This window comes from Anas platyrhynchos, chromosome 28 (assembly GCF_047663525.1).
Source record: "Anas platyrhynchos isolate ZD024472 breed Pekin duck chromosome 28, IASCAAS_PekinDuck_T2T, whole genome shotgun sequence".
In the NCBI taxonomy this organism is placed as follows: Eukaryota; Metazoa; Chordata; class Aves; order Anseriformes; family Anatidae; genus Anas; species Anas platyrhynchos.
Genome location: NC_092614.1, coordinates 4,335,970 through 4,355,069, shown reverse-complemented (window position 1 = coordinate 4,355,069; position 19,100 = coordinate 4,335,970). Strand labels below are relative to the sequence as shown.

Below are 19,100 nucleotides of genomic sequence, written 5' to 3'. Positions count from 1 at the left end.
AGGGTCCCACCCCTGGTCAGAGTTGAGCCAATAAGCAATGTTGTTTGCACCTCTGTGAAAGCATATTTAAGAAACAAAACATAACAAAACTGCTGCACAACAGCAGCTGGGAGAGTGAGGAGTGAGAAACAGCCCTGCCGGCACCAAGGTCAATGAAGAAGGAGGGGGTAGGAGGTGCTCCAAGAGCCAGAGCAGAAGTTCCCCCGCAGCCTGTGGAAAGGACTATGGTAAAGCAGGTTGTCCCTCTGAAGCCCATGGTGTACCATGGTAGAACACATTTCCATGCTGCACCCCATGGAGGACCCCATGGTGGAGCAGGTGGATCTGACCTGAAGGAGGCTGTAGCCCATGGAGAGCCCCCACTGGAGCAGATTCTAAGGCCGGACCTGTAGCCCATGGAGAGGAGCCCACACAGGAGCAGGTGACTTAGCAGAAGGTGCTGCTCATGGGGGGCCCAGGCTGGAGCAGTCTGTTCCTGATGGATGGACCCTGTGGTACAGGCCCATATCTGAAGCAGTTCTTGAAGAGCTGCTGCCTGTGAGCAGCTGCCGCAGGATCAGTTTGGGAAGGACTGCATCCCATGGGAGGGACCCCATGTAGAGCAGGGGCAGAGAGTGACCATGAAGGAGCAGCAGAGACCAGGTGCTATAGTCAGACCGCAACCCCCATTCCCCTGTGCCACTTGGGGAGAGGAAGTCAAAGAGGATGGATGAGGGGAAGGTGGTTTTGGTTTCTTTCCTTTGTTTCTCACTTCTCTAGCTTATTAGTAATAGGCAAAAAAACTTACTAATCTCCCTACTCTGAGTCTGTTTTTGCCCATCAAAATAATTGCTGAGCAATCTCCTCATCCATATCTCAAACCATGAGCCCTTTACAATGTATTTTCTCCCCCTTTCCCTTTGTGGAAGGGGAATGAGAGAGCAGTTGTGGTGGAGCTTGGCTGCTCACCCGAGTAAAACCACCACACACTATTAATGTTCTGTTCTAGATAGTGTTGCAGAAAGCACAGAGCGATAGAATGATCTACATGGACAGAAAGTGGATTATTTTTTAGGATAGCAGGTATGTCTTTTTTTTAATGTCTTTCTTGTATTGTGGCATGCAAAGCTGCACACAGTCCTCAAGGTGAGGTTGCACCAGTGCAGAGCAGAGCAGGACAATCGCTTCTCTTGACTAGCTAGTAATGCTGTCCTTGATGCACCCCAGGATATGATTGGCCCTTTTGGATGACAGGGCACACTGTTAACTCATATTCAACTTACTATCAACCAAACTCTCCAGATACCTTTCCATGGGGCTGCTCTTCAGCCTCCCATCCCCTAGGCTGTATGAATATCCAGGGTTGCCCTGTCCCAGCTGCAGAATCCGGATGAAGGAGAAGGTTGAGAATCATGAGCAGCCACCCCATCTTCATTTCCAATATAAGGCTGACACAGATTTTTGGGGAATTCACCAAGGTGAATATCAAAGAAGAAATATCAAAGAAGAATATCAAAGAAGGGCAAGTTGCTGAAGAAGAAATACTTTTGAAGTGTGGAACTGGTGGTCAAATGGTTGTGGAAATGATGACCATGCTCCCCAGGTGAGTGAACAGCTAAATCATCAGGAGCAGAGTGAAGATTTGTGTCTTTCAAGTGGAAAGGACAATAGAAAGGATTCCCTGTCCTTGGTCCAGTTGGGAGGATTCATCTGACTGCCCAGCCTGCTGAAAGAACTACATGAAAGGGGGAATTAGCAGTCAATTCAAACCAAAGTTACACAGTGTCTCTGGGGACATGACATGAAGGTGTTGCTTAAAAAACGCAGCTGCTAAGCAAAGTGTCTGGAAGTGCTGACTGCAAAGGTATTTGGAAGGTGTGTTCAGTAGGGTTACCTGATCTTTTCAGTGCTTTTCAGTGCAAATATGTTAAGGGGGACATGACAAACAACATTATACTGCTATCACTAACCATGCTTGTGTGCAGCTACATTTCTGGTAGGCATTTACTGACAATTATCAGAATTAATCGCAGTACAGTTATATTGTAGTCACATGCTAACAAATTTCAACAAACATAACTGTCCTGAATGTATTTGCTATTGCTGTGATTATCATACCTATGTGCCATGATTTACGTAAGCTGTTAAAGATCATTAAGTATGTTCTTCATAGAGTCCCAAGTTTCTTTCCTCACTAGCTAACGCTTCACACTTTCCAGTAACAGTAAATGCTTCACATGCTCCCCAAGTGATGTCATATCATAACTGATGTCCTTTTTCGTATCAGTAGAAGAATTGGCGCTGCATTTATCGTCTGTTTTGTCCTGTAGGTTTGGGGCTCTATGTTCAGGATTGCCAGTAGGTGGCTGAGTGATGGTTAAGTGGGCAAGGAGCATCACCTAGCGCATTCTTGTAGTAAATACCCAGAATGTGCCTCACTGTCTGCCCAGGGAAAGTCCATGTGTGGAGTGTTGTGGTTTAACCCAGCAGGCAGGTAAGGACCACACAGATGTTCACTCACCACCCTCCTCCCACCCCACCCCCCTTCCAAAAACGCACACCAAACACACACACAGGAGGATGGGGGGTAGAATTGGGGAAAAAAATGATAAAAGCTTGTTGGTTGAGATAAAGACAGTTTAATAGGAGAGAAAATGAAGGAAAACTAATAATAATAGTAATAGTAGTAAAAATAGTATTAACAAATATAAATAATAATGATAAGAGGATATGGAAAGCAAGTGATGCACAATGCATCACTCATTACCTGCTGACTGATGCCCTTCCCATGCCATCCCCAAGCAGCGGCCCCAGCCCTCACTCTGGCCAGCCATCCCATATTTATTATTCAGCGTGACATCATACGGTATGGAATACCCTTTTGGCTGTTTGGGTTAGCTGTCCTAATTCTGTCCACTCCCAGCCCAGTTTCTTGTGCACCCCCAGCCTCCTCAATGGCAGGCTAGAGTGAGAAGCTGAAAAGTCCTTGTCTTAGTATAAGCACTGTTCCACAACAACTAAACCATTGTTGTTTTATCAACATTATTCTCATCCTAAATTCAAAACACAACACCATACCATATGAAGAACATTTACTCTGTCCCAGTCGACACAAGGACACAGAAACGGGCCCCTTCCTAGGGTTTTCCCAGCATTGCAGATGAGCATAATAATAACCCTGATGATTCCCTCCCCATGACTGTAAAGACTTTAGAGGGAAATGAAGACGAAGGAAAACACCTAGGTGGTCCATAGAAATCCTGGGATGGATAGGCGACTCAAAATGGTGATTCACCCACACTCTAACATGTTTCTGTTAGGCCACGATGGACCGTGTCTGGAGATGCTGATGACAGGCACAATTAGAAGAGGCTATCTCCAACTCTCACTCCCACCCAAACCAAACATGCCGGAGGCTGTGAACTGTTCAGGAGTTCAGCATGCTACAAATGCAGCTCACCTAGTAGAAGATATCTGAAAAGCAGTGAGGGTTCATCTGTTATGTAAAACCCCAACTGACAGCAGCAGTGGGATCCCAGCATGGCAGGTAAATTTAAGCTGTGTTTTGTGGTCCTGTTTTATTACACGAATGCTGATGGTCTGAAGCACAAGGCATGTGTTGAGCTCAGAGCCTAAAAACACTCAGCTCCTGTTGAGGGATTTTTGAAACAGCAAAGATCCCATGGCTTGCTGCATCTGAGCAAACCAAGCTACCAGGATGACTAAGAGAAGTTCCCATGACAGTGTTCCCACATCACCCAGCTGAGGAATTTAGAAAAATATTGTTGCCAGTAGTTGGCTTCAAGGACAAGGTCTACGTGACTGCTAATCACAAGGGGGTTGTTTTCTTGTAGTTGTTTGTCTGAGTGCTTTTGACCAATAATCTTGTGTGAGACACTATCCGCCCCTGTTAAGTTCACTATAAAAGTCAGGCTATTCGGGTAATAAAATGGAGCATGATCTGACCATACTAGTGTCTGTCAAGTTTTCGGCCGCTTTTCCTGCAACAAGCTCCACGCTGCTCTCGAGGAGGGTGTTGGCTGCCTCCAGGCATTTGTCCAGCTGGGACGCTGCAATGAGGGAGAGATAGGGGCACCATGGGAGTAAGGCAGGAAGAAAGGTCCACAGGCAGAAAGAAGAAAGGGGACACAGGACTCCCAGGAAACAGTGGTCCTGAAGAGGTCCACTATTAGGCCTCTAGTAGGCCTCACTGGAGAGAGCAGGGAGGAAGCCGTTCTGTGGAGATCTGGAAAACGAGACTCACCAGCTCGGCTGCACAGCCAGGTCACAGCCTTGGCCTCCAGCAACTCACATAGGCCTTGATAATACCTGTTTTTCTTCTGCAGCCAGGTCACAGCCAGTACTGTGGCCCAGATGCTTGGCTCTGTGACCTGTAGAAGAACAATGACTCAGACCCGCTGACATTGTTGAGCACCTCTTCCTTTGTGATTCTGGTTCCTGACCCCTCCACTCACCTCTGGGTGCCCTGGGATTCCAAGGGGTTCCACCAGCCAAGGTGTTCCCACTGCCCCAAGTCTACACCCTGGCACCACAAAGGATTATCTCCTTACCTCACCAGGCATCTTTCCCTTGATTTCAGCCTCATCGACTTGCAGTGCAGAAGCTAAGCTTGAGCTGAGGGTCCAAGAGCCATCTACATTCTGCAGTGCAACCAGCTCCTGACACTCATCAATGGCTTTGCTGACCCATGGCCAAAAAATTTGAGAGGACAAAACAAAATTGGGATCCACACTCTCGAGAGAATAAATAGATGGTGGCGGTGGTTTAGGTGTTGTGGGAAAAAATGTAAACTGGAGGGTTTGAGGAATCACAGGAAAGCTGGCCCCTCTCTACTCCCCTGTGCTCTGAGAAAATGCCCAGAACACTGTGATCTTCTTTGGGCAATTACCTGCAGGCTGAGGACCTCCCTGCATATCTCCAAAATATTCCTATCATCAACCCTTTCTGAACGTCCCTAATTCATCCTTATTCTCCTAGCTTTCCTGTCCAGCCATGTCCCCAAACCCTCTCTTGATATCCTTAGAACATATCTCATCCAAATGTGCATTCATGATGCAGCACTGGTCCTGACCTGTCTCTGGGTGTCCCTGACCTGGGTCCCATAATTGCTGAAGGACTTTAAGCTTTAAGCATGATTAGCGGAAAGGTTAAAGGCAAAATTCATTAGTTTTCAGACCAAGAGCAAACATGGAGAGTGACAACATAACCCTCTTGTCAGACATTTAATTAATCCCTAAATCTCCTGTCTGGATCAAGATCCCATACCTTTTGAGTGAGCCCCATTCTGAGCCAAGGCAGCAATGTCATGGGTTAGACGCTGGATGGCAAACCATGACTCCTGTACTGCAGTCAGCCAGCCAGGTGGGATGAAGATGCTCTTAGGAAAGCAAGAAGAGCTGCAAATAGAGCCACGTAGTTGAAGGATCTGGCAGGCAACCAGTGACTGGTGGGGTGGCAGCAGTGCCAGGGGCCCTTTGAAGGAAACAGGGAAAGAGACTGAATTAAGCCCATGGGAACGGAGTACCTGGTGGTGATGGGGCCTACCCCATGAGACTGGGGGTGCCCTGTGGTTGGGGTTCTGGCTCCTGTGGAATGAGAACATCCCATGGAGACACCCCTCCAGATCTTTCCCCCAAGCATCTTTCCTTACCTTGGTACCAGGTAACCCACTGAGATGTGCGAACCCCCACATAACTGGTGAAGGGGCAGATGATCCCTGAAGTCAGGCTGATCTCGACTGCACGTTGCCTTGGTTCATCCCCTGACCCACTCACAGCGTCTGCCAACAACATCCTGAGCAAGCACCTTGCAGCCAGACGATGACCTGCCAGCCTGGGGACAGAGTGGGGTGAGGCCCAACTACCTGGCTTTTCTCCGTGCTGGAGAAAGGTGGACAGAGATTGGTCCTGGACACCTAGGTTCTCTCCCTTCAGGGGTAAGAATGGGTAGAGTGAAGATGTGGATGCATGGGTCCCCTGTCTGCAGTGAAATGAGGTCCAGGTGCATGAGTCCTATCCCTGTGGGTTCAAAGCAGGGAAGGAGAGCATGCTTGGACACTTGGGTTCTCTCCCAGTTTGGGATGGTACGTGGAAGGTGGGAATGAATAAACAAGCTATCTGTTTCCTTTCTCAGCTGGAGTCCATGTGTAGGACAGGCTCTCACCGGCCATCTCCCTGTGGGCATAGTGGGAACGGGATCGTGTGAGCGACATTCTGGCCATTCAGGTTGAACTGCAAAGTCAAGACACCAGTGGCCACTTTCTTATCCTGGTAACACATGGAAAGATACTGGAGGTTACTGGAAATACATGATTGCTGCTGGGAGGTACTGGGAAATTACTCAAAGATTACTAGTAGTTAATGCAAGGTTATTAGGAAGCAACTGGAAAAAAACATAGTGGCAGCTCTCACCTGGGCTTCTCCACGAATCTTTGCATAGAGATGGATGTGTTCACCCTGAAAGATGGACCGAGGTGTGCCTCCCAGCACCTCAGCCTCCAGGCCAAGGGGCAGAGTCCAGCTCAGAGAGACTCCCTCAGCTGCTGGCTTAAGGGCTCTTTTCAAGCAGTTCAGCACCTGGGTAGAAAGGGCAAGACACCACACTTTGGGAGCTCCATTAGAGTTCAGCATACGGCCCCTCTGTCTGAATTCCTTGGATAGCACGGGGATGTGTGGGGTGCCAGATGGCTTCCCTGGTAGCAGACAGGTCTGTGCCATGGGGGGGAGAAGTTCAGGCATCTGGGTTTTCTGTGGGGTGGGGCAGTGGGGTAGAGAGTTAGGGAAAGACTGGGTGCCTGGGTTCCTTGGGGCAGCTGGGTCTTGGCTACCACAGGTGGGCAGTCCAGGTGCCAGGGTTACTGGAAAGTAGTGTATCTGTGGAAAGAAGGGAACGAACCAGGGCTCCTGGGTTCCTACCACAACTGCCAGTTCTTTGTCAGATTTGACGTAGGTAGCTTCACCCCTTGTCTCCCTGGCCAGAGTCATGGCCAGAGCAGCACTGTCCTCAGAGAAGCAGAAGGAGAAACACCTATGGTGGAAGCAGGGAAAGGTGTCAGAAATAGGAGCCAGAGATGGATGCACGCATGTAGAAAAAGAGTTGGAGAAGACAGGCTGGAGTTTTAGGCAGGGGAACAAACCTAGGGTGCAGAACAAGGGGCAGGAGGAAGAGTAAGGAGTGGAGTGAGGAATTGGGGTTGGAGCTGGGGTTAGACAGGAGGTGGCAGGGAAGAGCTGGAGCTTGGGGCAGAGCTGGGACCAGTATGGTGGGGCTGGGGCAGAGCTTGGGGGCACATCAGGGTGTACAAATCCCTCCTCACTTTGTGATGGGTGCCTTGGGTGTGGGAGTATTAAGTAAAGACTCCCCTGTGGAGGCTTGACACAGGACAGAGCTGCGCAGGGTGGGAAGGGTCTCTGGGACACTGAAGGGGTTCAAGGATTCAGACAGGTGAACAGGGGCCCTCATCAATGATGGGAGGGGATCAAGGACTGGGGGCAGAGAGTTCCAATTACCGGTGGCTGTTGCGATGATGGCAGACCTCAGCAGCAATGGCTTCCTTGTCAGGAGGTAGCCCAGTCATGAAGATGAAGAGCTGGGAGATAGGAGACATAAATGAATGGTGACACCTTGCACAAGACCCCAAAATGGGGACAGCAGGTCCCCAAAAGGGACCCAGGTGAGAGAGACCCTGTAGAGATACTACCCCCAAGGAGAGATATCCATTCTCTCAGGGGACAGAACCCCCCCGAGATATGGACCCACCTTTTTTTCCTTTCCCCCACATAGTCTGTTCACCTTGGACCAGGACACCCCTTGTGTCACTCCTTCCCCACACACTCTGTGCTCCTCGGGGACACCTATCCCACCACTCCTCCATGCTCCTGTGCCCAGACCTGTCGTGCATGTCCGTGGGGCTGGGGCGTATTGTAGATTGTGCGAAGAGTTCCAAGCAGGTCAGCATCACCCAGACAAGAGCTGGTGGACGGGATGCGTTGCATTGCCTTGGTCAGGTTGTCTTGGGTATATTCAACACTTTGCCTGCAGCAGGCACAACATGTTTGCAGAGCACATCACCCTGTGCTGGCCGTGGTGCTCCCTAAGACTCACCCCCATAGCTATATCTTCTGCAAGATCCTGCCCCATAGGAGGTCTTAAAGAGACCTTGCCTCATAGTTCCTACAAGATTTTGCTCAACAGAACCCCAATAAATGCTCTCCCATGGTGCCACAAAGATCCTGTCCCCAGAATCCAGTCCTGCCCTCCAGCACCCAGCCATGCACTCCAGTACCCAGCCTTGCCCCATACCAATCTGCCTATTTCAGAAAATCCAGACCTATCCTCCAGGATCTTGCTCTGCCTCACAGCAACCAGTCAAGCCCCACAGCATCCAGCCCTACTTGCCAGCATCTAATCCAGACACATAACACCCAGCCTGCCCCATGTTTGCTCACGGATAGATGCCCACAGATGTTGCTCCATAGCAGTAGATGTTGAAGTAGCAGCCCAGGGGAAGGCTTTTGAGAAGGAAGAGCAGGGATTCCTGTGGAAAGAAACTGCAGGCAGGTCTTAGGAGGTACCAGTGGTGGATACAGATGCCCTTGCCCTTATCTTGGTCTGGCTAAAGCCTCTGGACTCCTCTGGATGACCCCAGCCAGTGTCCTGACCTCTCCCAGGCACCCAAGATATTCCAGGACCCTTTCAGAGCCCACCATTGCCCCTACCCACCCTGTTTCCCCCTGTCTCCACCCCCCTCCCCCCCCCATGTCTGTGTCTCAAACACCTGCCCTGGCTTTGTTCCCTCTCAGCTTGCTCCCCAAATCGAGTTTGGTCCCTGTTCTGTGGAGGTACCTGTGCACGCTCAAGGAAAGTGGTGTCCAGAAGGAAGATGAACTCCCCAGACTGGCACTGCCCAGGCATTGCATCAGGGATGCTGGGTGACAGAGTCACCAACACGAGGGGGTCACCAAGCAGGGAGCCTGGAGGAGGTATAGGGTGGGGATAAAGCCCAATTATGCCCAGTTAGAGACCCCTCTCCTCATCCTGGTTCTGATCCTCATTGTGCCCTCAGCTTACACCATCCCAGAGCTCCTGATAACCCACACTGGTGCCTTGTTACCCTACTGTAATGTACACAAGCTGCACAACGCATTGCCCCCAGTACTCCAGCCCAGTGGCTCCAACACAGGTTACCCAGTAAGCCCTAATATAGGGGTCCTCATAGCCATCCTGGTACATCTAATACCTCATCACAATGTCCCCAGCACCTCACTGTGGAACCCTAGGACACACACTATCCCATCTGAATGCCTCCTATCTTTGTCCAATGAAGCCTCTCACCCCACAATCCCCAGTGTCCTCCTGTGCCTCAATGACTCCTGTTACTCAGAGGTGCCCCCACGTTCCCTCCCCAGATGAACTCACCAACGGAGGCCCCAGGGTCTCCCTTCTCCACCACAGCACTGACTTCAGTGGGGTCTCCATAATACACAAGCAGCTCAAAATCATCTCTTGGAGGGGTCTCAGCCAGTGAGACCTAGAGAAGGGATGCCTGGTCATACACAGGAGGAGGAGGCCCAGGCCCAGCATTAGGCCAGGAGCACAAGCACCAATCCCAGCGCATCTCCTTTTTCTCAGTGATGACGCCACTTGCCCACTATCCCCAGGATCCTGGCCCTCAGGAGGCCATCAGTGATGACGCCACTTGCCCAGTATCTCCAGGATCCTGGCCCTCAGGAGGCCATACCTGTGCAGCGCTGTGGTCCTGGGCAGTGTAGATCAAAGGAGTAAGAGCACAGTTGGCCTCGGCATTGACCACACCACGGGGTGACTGCAGGCTGGCGGTGAGCAGCAGGCTGTAGTAAGGCTTGTTATTGTGACAATTCCAGGCTGCAGGGAGAAACATGGTACTGACAATGACACAGTCTCTCTCTTGAGTGCATGTGGGATTTGGCATCTATATATAAGACATATGGGAATAACTAGGGATTGTCGATAAAGTGTACAGAGGGGTTCCATTGTCTGTGTACGTGAAATGTGTGGGGGAGGTGTGGATCCGTTTCAAGGGACACAGGAAGGAAGAGTGGATCTGTTCATGGGTTGCATGGGGGAAAATGTGTGTCTCTTTCTTTGTGGGTACAAAGAAAGTTTGCATTAGATCTGCTTGTAAAGTATATGGGGAAGCTCTGGTCCTTCTGTAGAGTGTGTGACTGGGAGGGAAGGTTCCTTATGGGGTTACTCACTGTAGTAGTTCCAGTGAGGATGCAGCGTGGCTGGCAACAAAAACTGGGCTGCTCCACCTAGCTTCCGTGGCAGCTCTTGGACATAGCGTAAGGTCACGACCATCTCCTTGCCAGGGGACAAGGAACCCAGGAAGCAGGCAAACACCTCGCCTGAACGCTCAGACTGATGCTGAAGGTACTCCCAGTTCTCCTGGCCCTTTGTAGCCTTGTGCAGCTGCTGGGTCTGGACGGAAAGGGGAGGGACAAAAAGCTGATCCCCAGGCAGACCATGGGCTGCTCATTCCATGCCCCTCTGGTGTTTGCCCCCATTCCTTCCTGAATGCTGGTACCTCATCCTGCAGCAAGGCCTGAACCTTGGCATCCTCATTTAAGGCCTGGAAAGAGTAGATGGTCATGTGGGGGGCGAGGGGGAAGACAAAGATGACTTCTGAGGAGGTACGACTCTTGTTCTGGTAGATCAGTTCAGAGGCCACATCAGCCACATAGTCCTGGATGGCAACATCCACCACTGCACTACAAAGGGGTACTGGGCACAGGGGTATATGGAGATCCTTCCCCAGCAAAAAGGATGCTGGTGCTGTTGGGAGAGATGCAACCTTTCCATCAGAACACATGAATGACACAAGGAGAGAGTTGGAGCTGCTTCAAGTGTGTGTTCCCACCCAGGAAATTAAAACTAGGTGGCCAATGAACAGTACACAATGACAGATTCTCCCCTCCTAATGGCAAAAGGGGATCCTAAGTCTTTATCCATGGATCATGTTTAACATTGTTGAAGGTCTAGCATGAGCCTGCCACAGAACAGTGTCTACTTCTACATCTCAGCTTCCTTTTTCCTCCATACCTCTGTCCCCCACCCTGATCCTGTAGACCCCTTGACCATTCCAATCCGTGTTTCCCTCTGGGAAGATCCAGCCTATTCTCCCTCTTTCTTTACCCTCCTTTGGGAGCATTCCCAAAATATCCCTGTCTGACCCACAGCTCACCGCCACTGACGTAGGATTTTTCTAGAAGTCCAAAGCTCTCACGCCACATTTCTGGAGACCTGTAGACAGGAAGGGGTCTCTTGTAAGAGGAGATACCACCAGGTAGCCTTTATCTGGTGAAGATTCCTTGCTGTTTCCCCAGTCCTATGTATGTGGCTGAAGGCCCTAACCCACCAGGTACAGCCAGAGCAAACCCAGGGATTCAGAAATCCCTGTTTGTAAAGACTGTGCAATGACTCTGCAGTGAAGAGGTCTGCATCTCATTCCCATCATGGGAGAATCTTGAAGAGAACTGAGGGATAGCAACAGGAGACAGAGGAAAGCAAGTGTAGCTGTCTGTAATTTTATTGTGATGAACAATCCATGTCTGGATGAACAGGATGGCAGATGGGATCCATTTTGGGACAGACAGATGAAGAGATGGACAAAGAGAGACATGAGATTTTTTGTTGAAGTAGATGAATAGATGGAACAATGGATGGATAGGTGGAAGAGTCCATTTTAGAAGGGATGAGTGCAAACCCACCACAGGCAGTATTGTGTGAATGCTGCTGCACAAGAGACAGCACCTGTGAGGATATATTCATGGAGTAGCTTGCAAGGACAGGTTGAAAGGCCAGGCAATGTGGGGGGAAATGGCAGAGAGAGAAATGAAGGCAGGGTCAGGTATTCCATGGTGACAGAGCAAATCCCAGAAAGGCACTGGGGGGAGTGTGCAGGTAAGTTATGTTTGGTTGCCTTCTGCCCAAGTGCCTAGAGGTGAATGGGATTCCACCACCTGTATCCCAAAGTCACCCATATAAGTTTCTCTGATTACAATACACTTGCCTCACTTTCTCCTGTTCTGGGGTGGCAGGGTCAGCAGCATCAGAAAAATCCCCACCCCACCATTATGCTGACAGTATGGACAAAGAAACCAAATAGGGTGTTTTCTTTCTTCTTCCTTGCGGAAGTAGGGCTGAGTGATGGGCAGAGGGATGGATTGAACAGGAGCAAGCTCTTCCCAGTGATGGAGGACAATGAACAGACAACAGGGAGAAAATAACAAAACGTAGAACAAACAAGCAGGCACTCACCAGAATAACAGCCGGGGTCGTCAGGTGGGAGAGACAGACAATCAGATGCACTGAAGAGATAGAAGAGGAAGGGGAAGAGGCAGTAAGAGGCAAACAACAGGCAAACGGAAGGGACGGAAGAGGAAGAGATGGAGAGACCGAGCAAGAGATGTTCAGGCAAACGGGAAGATGCAGGGCCACGGAGATGGAGAAGCGTCTGCGATGTGGAGAGAGTCGGAGGGACGCAAGGGCGGATGGACAGGCAGGGGAAGGCGGGCAGGGGCGGGGAGAGGCCGTCGGGGACGCCAAGCTCCTCCCGTGCGGCCGGAGGGTCTGGCTGCCCTGGGGACGGGCGGGGCCGTGCGTCTCGGGAAGCCTGGGGGGCTGCGGGGCGAGGAGGGGCGCGGGGACACCCCAGGTGGACGGCACTTAGTGGGGGTCCCTGGGGACCCCTCTCCCGCCAAGTCCCACCTCGGAAGCGAAAGTGGCGGTGGGCAAGGAAGCGTCTGCATACAGACTGCGTTGCTGCAGCCAGTGCAGCCTCCACGCCTTGTTCCCAACAGCGCCTGAACGGGAAGGGTAAGCGGGGCAGGGAACGTCATCCCTCACCGCAGGCTTGTATAGGCTGTGACCAGCACTCGCTGCCCCGAAGGACAGTGCTGCAAATCCCTCAGCAGAACTGCTCCTGGCCAAGCAGTGTCTGCCAAACCTCCCCACACTGCCCAGCTCTTCAGCTCAGTCCTCACTTCTGGTGCAATGAGCATTAGCTGCCAAAGGCCTCGTGCAGCCAGGCTGGTGTCTTGTGTGACAGCACTCCTCCCTCCACAGTCCTGTCCCACTGCCAGGCCTGCAGCACTGGCTGCAGATTTGGAGGATTGTCTCAAGTCCTTACATGGATTAGTGGCAGGCTGTTTAATTGGGTTAGAGATTGTGAAGCCTCAAACCCAACATTCTGGCTAGCTGAATAAGGGAGAGAATTGGTAGACAAGCTCAGACTCACACACCTCCTTTTCACTGGTATGTTGCCTCTGCGGCATTGGAATACTCTGACTCCACCTTCCTCTCATAATATAGCTCCATGCTTATACCACCCAGGCAGCAGTTTGAGACAACACACCTCATTTGTGGTCTATGGATGCCTAGGAGGCCAAATTACACTTGACTTCAGATGATCCCGCAGCACAACTCTCAATTGTCAACCAAACATGGGCAGTTTTCTTCAAAACTGCCTCTATGTATTGGTGTGCTCCTCAGACAAGATGACATCAAGGGCTATGCTGATGGTGTCACAGCCTTGATCATCACAGACAATTCTAGTTGCCCTTTTTTCAAATTGTGCCACAGTGAGACCAGCCTCATTACACTTATAGAGATCAAGTCCTTTAATGAAATGGGTGAACATGCCATTGGGAGATTACTACCTTCAAGTACCGGTTGAACACCTCACGTTGTCTCCAATTGACTTGGTGCAAATGAATCATATAAAATATCCTGAGCTAGAAGGAACTCACAAGGATCATTAAGTCCGATTCCTGGCTCCACACAGGACTCTTAAAAATTAAACCTTATCTTCCACCTGCATCAAGGTACTGCACCTGGGTTGGGGCAATCCCAGATATGAGCACGGACTGGGAGAAAAACTCATTGAGAGCAGCCATGCAGAAAAGAACTTGGGGATTCTCGTGGATGAAAAGCTTAACATGAGCCAGCAGTGTGCACTTGTAGTCCAGGAGGCCAAGGGCATCCTTGGCTGCATCAACAGTAAATATGATGTAGAAAGTATAAGAAAGCCAAACTCTTCTGAATTGGCCAGGTGGGGAACTCAAGGGCATCTCAAACTGTATACAAGCCTGTATCCTATTTTTGTTATAGGGTAAACTTGAGGTTTCACTCCAAAAGAATAAACAAATGCTGATAAAACAATGGTGATCAGAGGATTGTGATGTGTGAGTGTACTCAGCAAGTGGCAGGGAGAAGAACTTGTGAGGTAGAGGGTCAGTGCCAAGGAGCCATTTGTTTAGTCTGTTTCGTCTCCTTTGTAATGAGGAATTGTGGAATGATAGAATCAGAGTATGTTTTGGGTTGGAAGGGACCTTAAAGATCATCGAATTCCCCCTACCCCCCACCCTTCTCCCCTTCTCCCCCTCCCCCCCCCCCCCAGGGGGGAAGCATTCCACTAGACCAGGTAGCTCAAAGCCGCATCCAACCTGACCTTAAGTGCTTTCAGGGCTGGGGCAGGAGATAAAGAACACTGTGTTCACTATGTTGTCATACCAGTCATAAAGTGAAATATTGTAGTTCCCTACTTGGAACATCCTCAGAAGTAGAAGGACATCAAGAAAAGCCATTAAGCCTATGGGTTTGGTTGCACTGAGCAGAGAAAGGGGTGTTCAAAGGCTTATATAACAGTGGACTGGGGCTGAGATGCAACATTTAAGCCCGTACATAAATCCAGAGATGACCTGGATCACGATGGAGGGGACGGAGCTGTGAGTTAGGATGGAGCCTGTCAGCAGGCTTGGGATAAACATCTCAGGCACATGTATTGCCATCAGAGTGTCTTGGCTGGTCACTATGATGGAGGCCTGGAGAGCAGGTCCTGTGTATCTGCCAGTCTCTTGGAAACATGAGTTTGCGTAGGTGGATCCATGGAATTTCCTCTCCACATTCTGTGTGGGATGGATTACTGACTGAAAGGATCATGTTTCCCAACACCTGGAGATAGCTGTTTGACTTCTGTAAGGGAAGTTTGATACAGAAGTCCATGACTTTCTGTTCTGTCTGTAATCAAAGCCTGTGAATTTCTGCTCTGATGAGCTCCAGTGGGAACGTATTGTCCAACTCCATTTCCAGTCTTGCATCTAACACTGGTCTCCATTAAAAGTCCAACTAACTTTTCTTTCTGCTTCTGCCTGTCATTTTGTCAAGGCACCTTGCCAGATTTTACCAGAGCTGCAAAGTAACAAAGACTTTAGCACCACATTCCTCAAGGGACTCATTAAAATGCTGGCAGCTCTAATGAGTTCTGCATGTGGTTTCCAGCCACTTCCTTCAGAGTTGTAAACATTGTGTAGCTAATTAGGGAGCTCTCAGATGTGTTTCAGTGAATAAATACAGCATCACTTTTGTTTGTCACTTGTTTTAACTATGTATTGCAAGAATGGAAAATGAAGATATTTTGACAGGAAATTATTCTGGTTTATGTCCTGGTGGGAATTAGGCAGAAAGAAGAAAGTATCTTTTGGTGGCCAGAGACACCCTTTGGTTCATGTTCTGGGAATAAAGCAATTCTTGTTACAGTCTCTTTTCTTGCTACTGCAGCCCACAGCAGGGCCACAGCTATTTGCAGAGTCTATGCCTGCTCTAATTACCCCGTCTTTACTTGTTGTACTAACAATGCACAGAAGCAGGAGGAATATTCATCACCATTACCCAAAAATTTCAAGTCTTGTGGCTTGTTTTAGTGAAAGTAAGAAAGTCTATTTTTTTTTTTTTATTTAAATGACATCCTTTTTCCTGTGGGTCTGACAAAATCCAGTTTCTTCTGGACATGAACCCTGAAAAGAGCTGGCTCAATGGAGAGGTGGACAGGTGATAGAAATTTTCAGGAGAAATTAGACTGAAAAATAATTAAATAAAAGAATGAACAGAAAGAAATTAAGAAGAGGTTAATACATATGCAGAAGAGAATGTCCAGCGAGGGTATCCAGCTCCCCACAGGGGCAGAGCCTGTAGATCAAGGCAATGGATTGTCCCCCTCTCCTCAGGACTCATCAGACCACACCTGGATTTAATGTCCATTTTTGTTCTCAAAGACATAGATAAACTGGGGCAAGTCCAGTGGAATGCCACTGAAACTGCTGGGGCTGGAGCGCTTGCTCTGCGAGGGTAATGGTATCCTGGGCTGCATTAGGAAGAGTGTTGCCAGAAGGACGAGGGAAGTGATCCTTTTGCTCTATTCAGCACTGATGAGGCAGCACCTGAAATAATGTATTCAGTTCTGGGTTCTCCAGTACAAGGACATGGAGCTACTGGACATAGGGCAACAAGTGGCTACATGTGATTAAGGGACTGGAGCACCTCTCCTGTGAGTAAAGGCTGAGAGAGCTGGACAAGAAAATGCTTAGGTGGAATCTCATCCATGTATAAAAATATCTGAAGGGAGGTTGCAAAAAGGCTAGAGCCAGGCTCTTTGCAGTCATGCCCACTGTCAGGACAAGAGGCAGAAGACACAAACAGGAGGATCCATCTGAACATCAAGATTTATTATTTTTTTTTCGTGTATGGATGACCAAGTATTGGCACAGATTTCTCAGAGAGGTTGTGGAGTTTCTCTTCTTGGAGATACTAAAAAGCCATCTGGACATGGTCCTGGCTATAGGTAGCCCTGTTTAAGCAAGGGGTTTGCAGCAAATGACCTCCAAAGGTCCCTTACAACCTCAACTATCCTGTAATTTGTGTGACAAATAGAGAAAAATGATCCTCTTCCACAAGCTCATATAATTCCTTTATATATATATTTTTTTCTAGGCCTTCTTTGGGATTTCTCTGGCCCACCCATGAGATAAATGAATTAGATCTCTCTCTCTCTTTCTTTCCTCTCTCACCCTCAATTCTGTTTGTATGCAAGTATGCAAAAGGAATGAAGGCTTAGAAACTTTAACTTGTTTTCCAGAAATGTTCTTTTTATAGATTTGGAAATTTCTGTTGCTAGACAGCTCTAGCAACTAATCTTGTTTGCCTTTTCTGTGAACATGTTCTAGAAAAGCCCCTTTTCTGTCTTTGAAGATTATGAGTATAGTGATAAACTTTTTTCTTTTGGAGTTACAGCTGGATGACAGGAGAGACATCCTAGGGTGTATAAAGTAGCATCAACAGTATATATGGCTGGCTGAAGTTAGACCTTTGTCATTAGATTCAGCAGTGTATAAAGATCACTTAAGCTTGCCAGGGAATTGCTTCTGAGAGAGATGGTGTACTCTCCAGACCCCACTGTCTGTATTGAGCAATTCTCTGTGGTATATGAAAAAATAGAAAATCTTTGCAATGTAGGGTGTGATATTTGTGAACTTGCTTTTCCAAGTGAATGGGACCAAGTAAAGAATGTGGAAAGCAGAACCACAAACAACATCCCAGTATGCAGTATGATACATGAGGGTGTTGAAATAAGGTGTGTTGAAAATGGCCTTGATTTTTTCTGTTATAGTCAGCTCATTCACAGCTTCCTGGTACATAAAATATTCTTTTTAACTGCAGCTGAATTTCCTGTTTCCTTCTTAGGAAGAACCCCAGAAACTGCTTCTCCACATGTGCTTTTTAACAAGACCAGATGAAAGTAACTGGAGAAGCAAGCAATGAGTGAATCAGGTGAATATGAACAGGCACTCCTTGATTGTATCTTAGACCCTGCAGCCTGGGTTCTGGGGAGTACCAGCACTGTGCATTCTGGAAGGTACCAGAATAGCAAGGTTGGTGGAAAATACCAAAATTGCTTTATCATACCATCATGGGCAGGATGGAATGGTACTAAGTAATAGTCAATCATCTCATGGTTCTATAATTAGTAGTCCTAAGAGAAGAGTCCCTTGAAATCTGCAGGTGTTGTCCCAAAACTGGTCTCTTTACCTGGTATGCAAGGAGCTGGTTAACACACATAGTCAAGATATTTGTTTATTTCATGTCTGCACAAAGATGGGTGTTAAGTGGTAACTCCACAGGGCTAGCACACTGATTGTCCCAATTGTAGTTTCTTTATACTAGTCTATTTCCTTATTATTGCTTAATTATTACAACTGATGAATAGAAGTTAGTTCCTATATTTCTAAATAACATGTAAAGATGCAGTAATGTTTTAATCTGCTATGCCTGTGCATATAAGGAATGGTCTTAAGCGAGGAGTGGTCTTTTTATGACTAGGGGGCTAATGTGAGGAGAGGTCTTGCCTTCAGAAGGCGTGATTTTCAAAGTATTTCACATTATAATGAATTAAGTTCATCTAGCTGACTTGGGTAACTTTATAGAATATAGCCAAGTGAGGTTTCCTGGTTTTTGGAATTAAGTCTGTCTGTCTGTAATTTTTATTTATTTATTTATTTGTGTGCATGCCCAAGATCGTACTGTTCTTTCTTGGTGACTCATACTATGGTCTTCTTGTTTTATTTTATTCATTAGCCTTTCATCACAGGAACCACAGTGGGCTGCACTCTTGATTTCCCCCTGAGCTGGGTACCCCTGAGAGCATGTGCTTCTCAGGGCTGAATCCTCGAGGAAGATGCTCATCTGTGGGCAAATGCCGACAAGAAAGTGGGGATACCCCAGGGGGAAGGTGTGCATCTCAATACTGACCCTTCAAGGAAAAAGCTCACCCCTGGACAAACAGTGATGAAGAAGTAGGGTGAGTAGTTCACTCTATGGGGTATTTTGGAAGTGCACAACTGGATTTAAACATCCCCCCAATGTTGGCTAGATCCCATATTTCTCAAAAGGTTTTCCTTGTGCACTTAGCTCTGATCACCTGTCAGTAAAGATAGTTTACTGGATGTCAGATGTCTGCATGTGTTTATTGTGGGTTCCCACTGTGTACTTCAAAGCACAACAGGTGGAGCATCACTTGTATGGGGTCAATACTCAGCCTTCCATGACTACCTTCTCTCTTGCTGCCCCCCACCCATCTCTGGTTGGTGTTGCACCATTGAGTTGCTTACCGCTCTGGTGCTGTTGGGAGTGGAAGAGTCCCCGACCAACAGATTGGTGCCCTCTGGACTGTACCCTCTCCCATCCAAAGGCAGCAAGTTGAGCCAGGCAAGGCCTTATGGCCATCCCAT

At 48.5% G+C, this 19,100-nt stretch overlaps 1 protein-coding gene across 2 annotated transcripts; it reads right to left on the bottom strand.

Moving 5' to 3' along the window:
- Positions 1–2,692: 2,692 nt before the first annotated feature.
- LOC101803804 (von Willebrand factor A domain-containing protein 5A-like) lies at positions 2,693–12,535 on the bottom strand. 2 transcript variants are annotated; one of them, XM_038172248.2, is made up of 18 exons: positions 12,298–12,535; positions 11,222–11,280; positions 10,565–10,812; positions 10,236–10,458; positions 9,740–9,882; positions 9,418–9,529; positions 8,845–8,972; positions 8,448–8,536; positions 7,890–8,034; positions 7,509–7,588; positions 6,915–7,026; positions 6,411–6,575; positions 6,163–6,266; positions 5,651–5,832; positions 5,266–5,472; positions 4,551–4,771; positions 4,244–4,370; positions 2,693–4,049 (listed from the first exon to the last, which is right to left on the bottom strand). In XM_038172248.2, exons 2-18 carry the CDS (start codon positions 11,268–11,270, stop codon positions 3,913–3,915), a joined length of 2,472 nt encoding a protein of 823 aa, XP_038028176.2. In that variant the 5' UTR covers positions 11,271–11,280; positions 12,298–12,535; the 3' UTR covers positions 2,693–3,912. The 2 variants fall into 2 exon arrangements, with proteins under 2 accessions (XP_038028176.2, XP_071884984.1); XM_072028883.1 differs by lacking the exon at positions 4,551–4,771 and having other exon boundaries at positions 3,908–4,049.
- Positions 12,536–19,100: the final 6,565 nt, after the last annotated feature.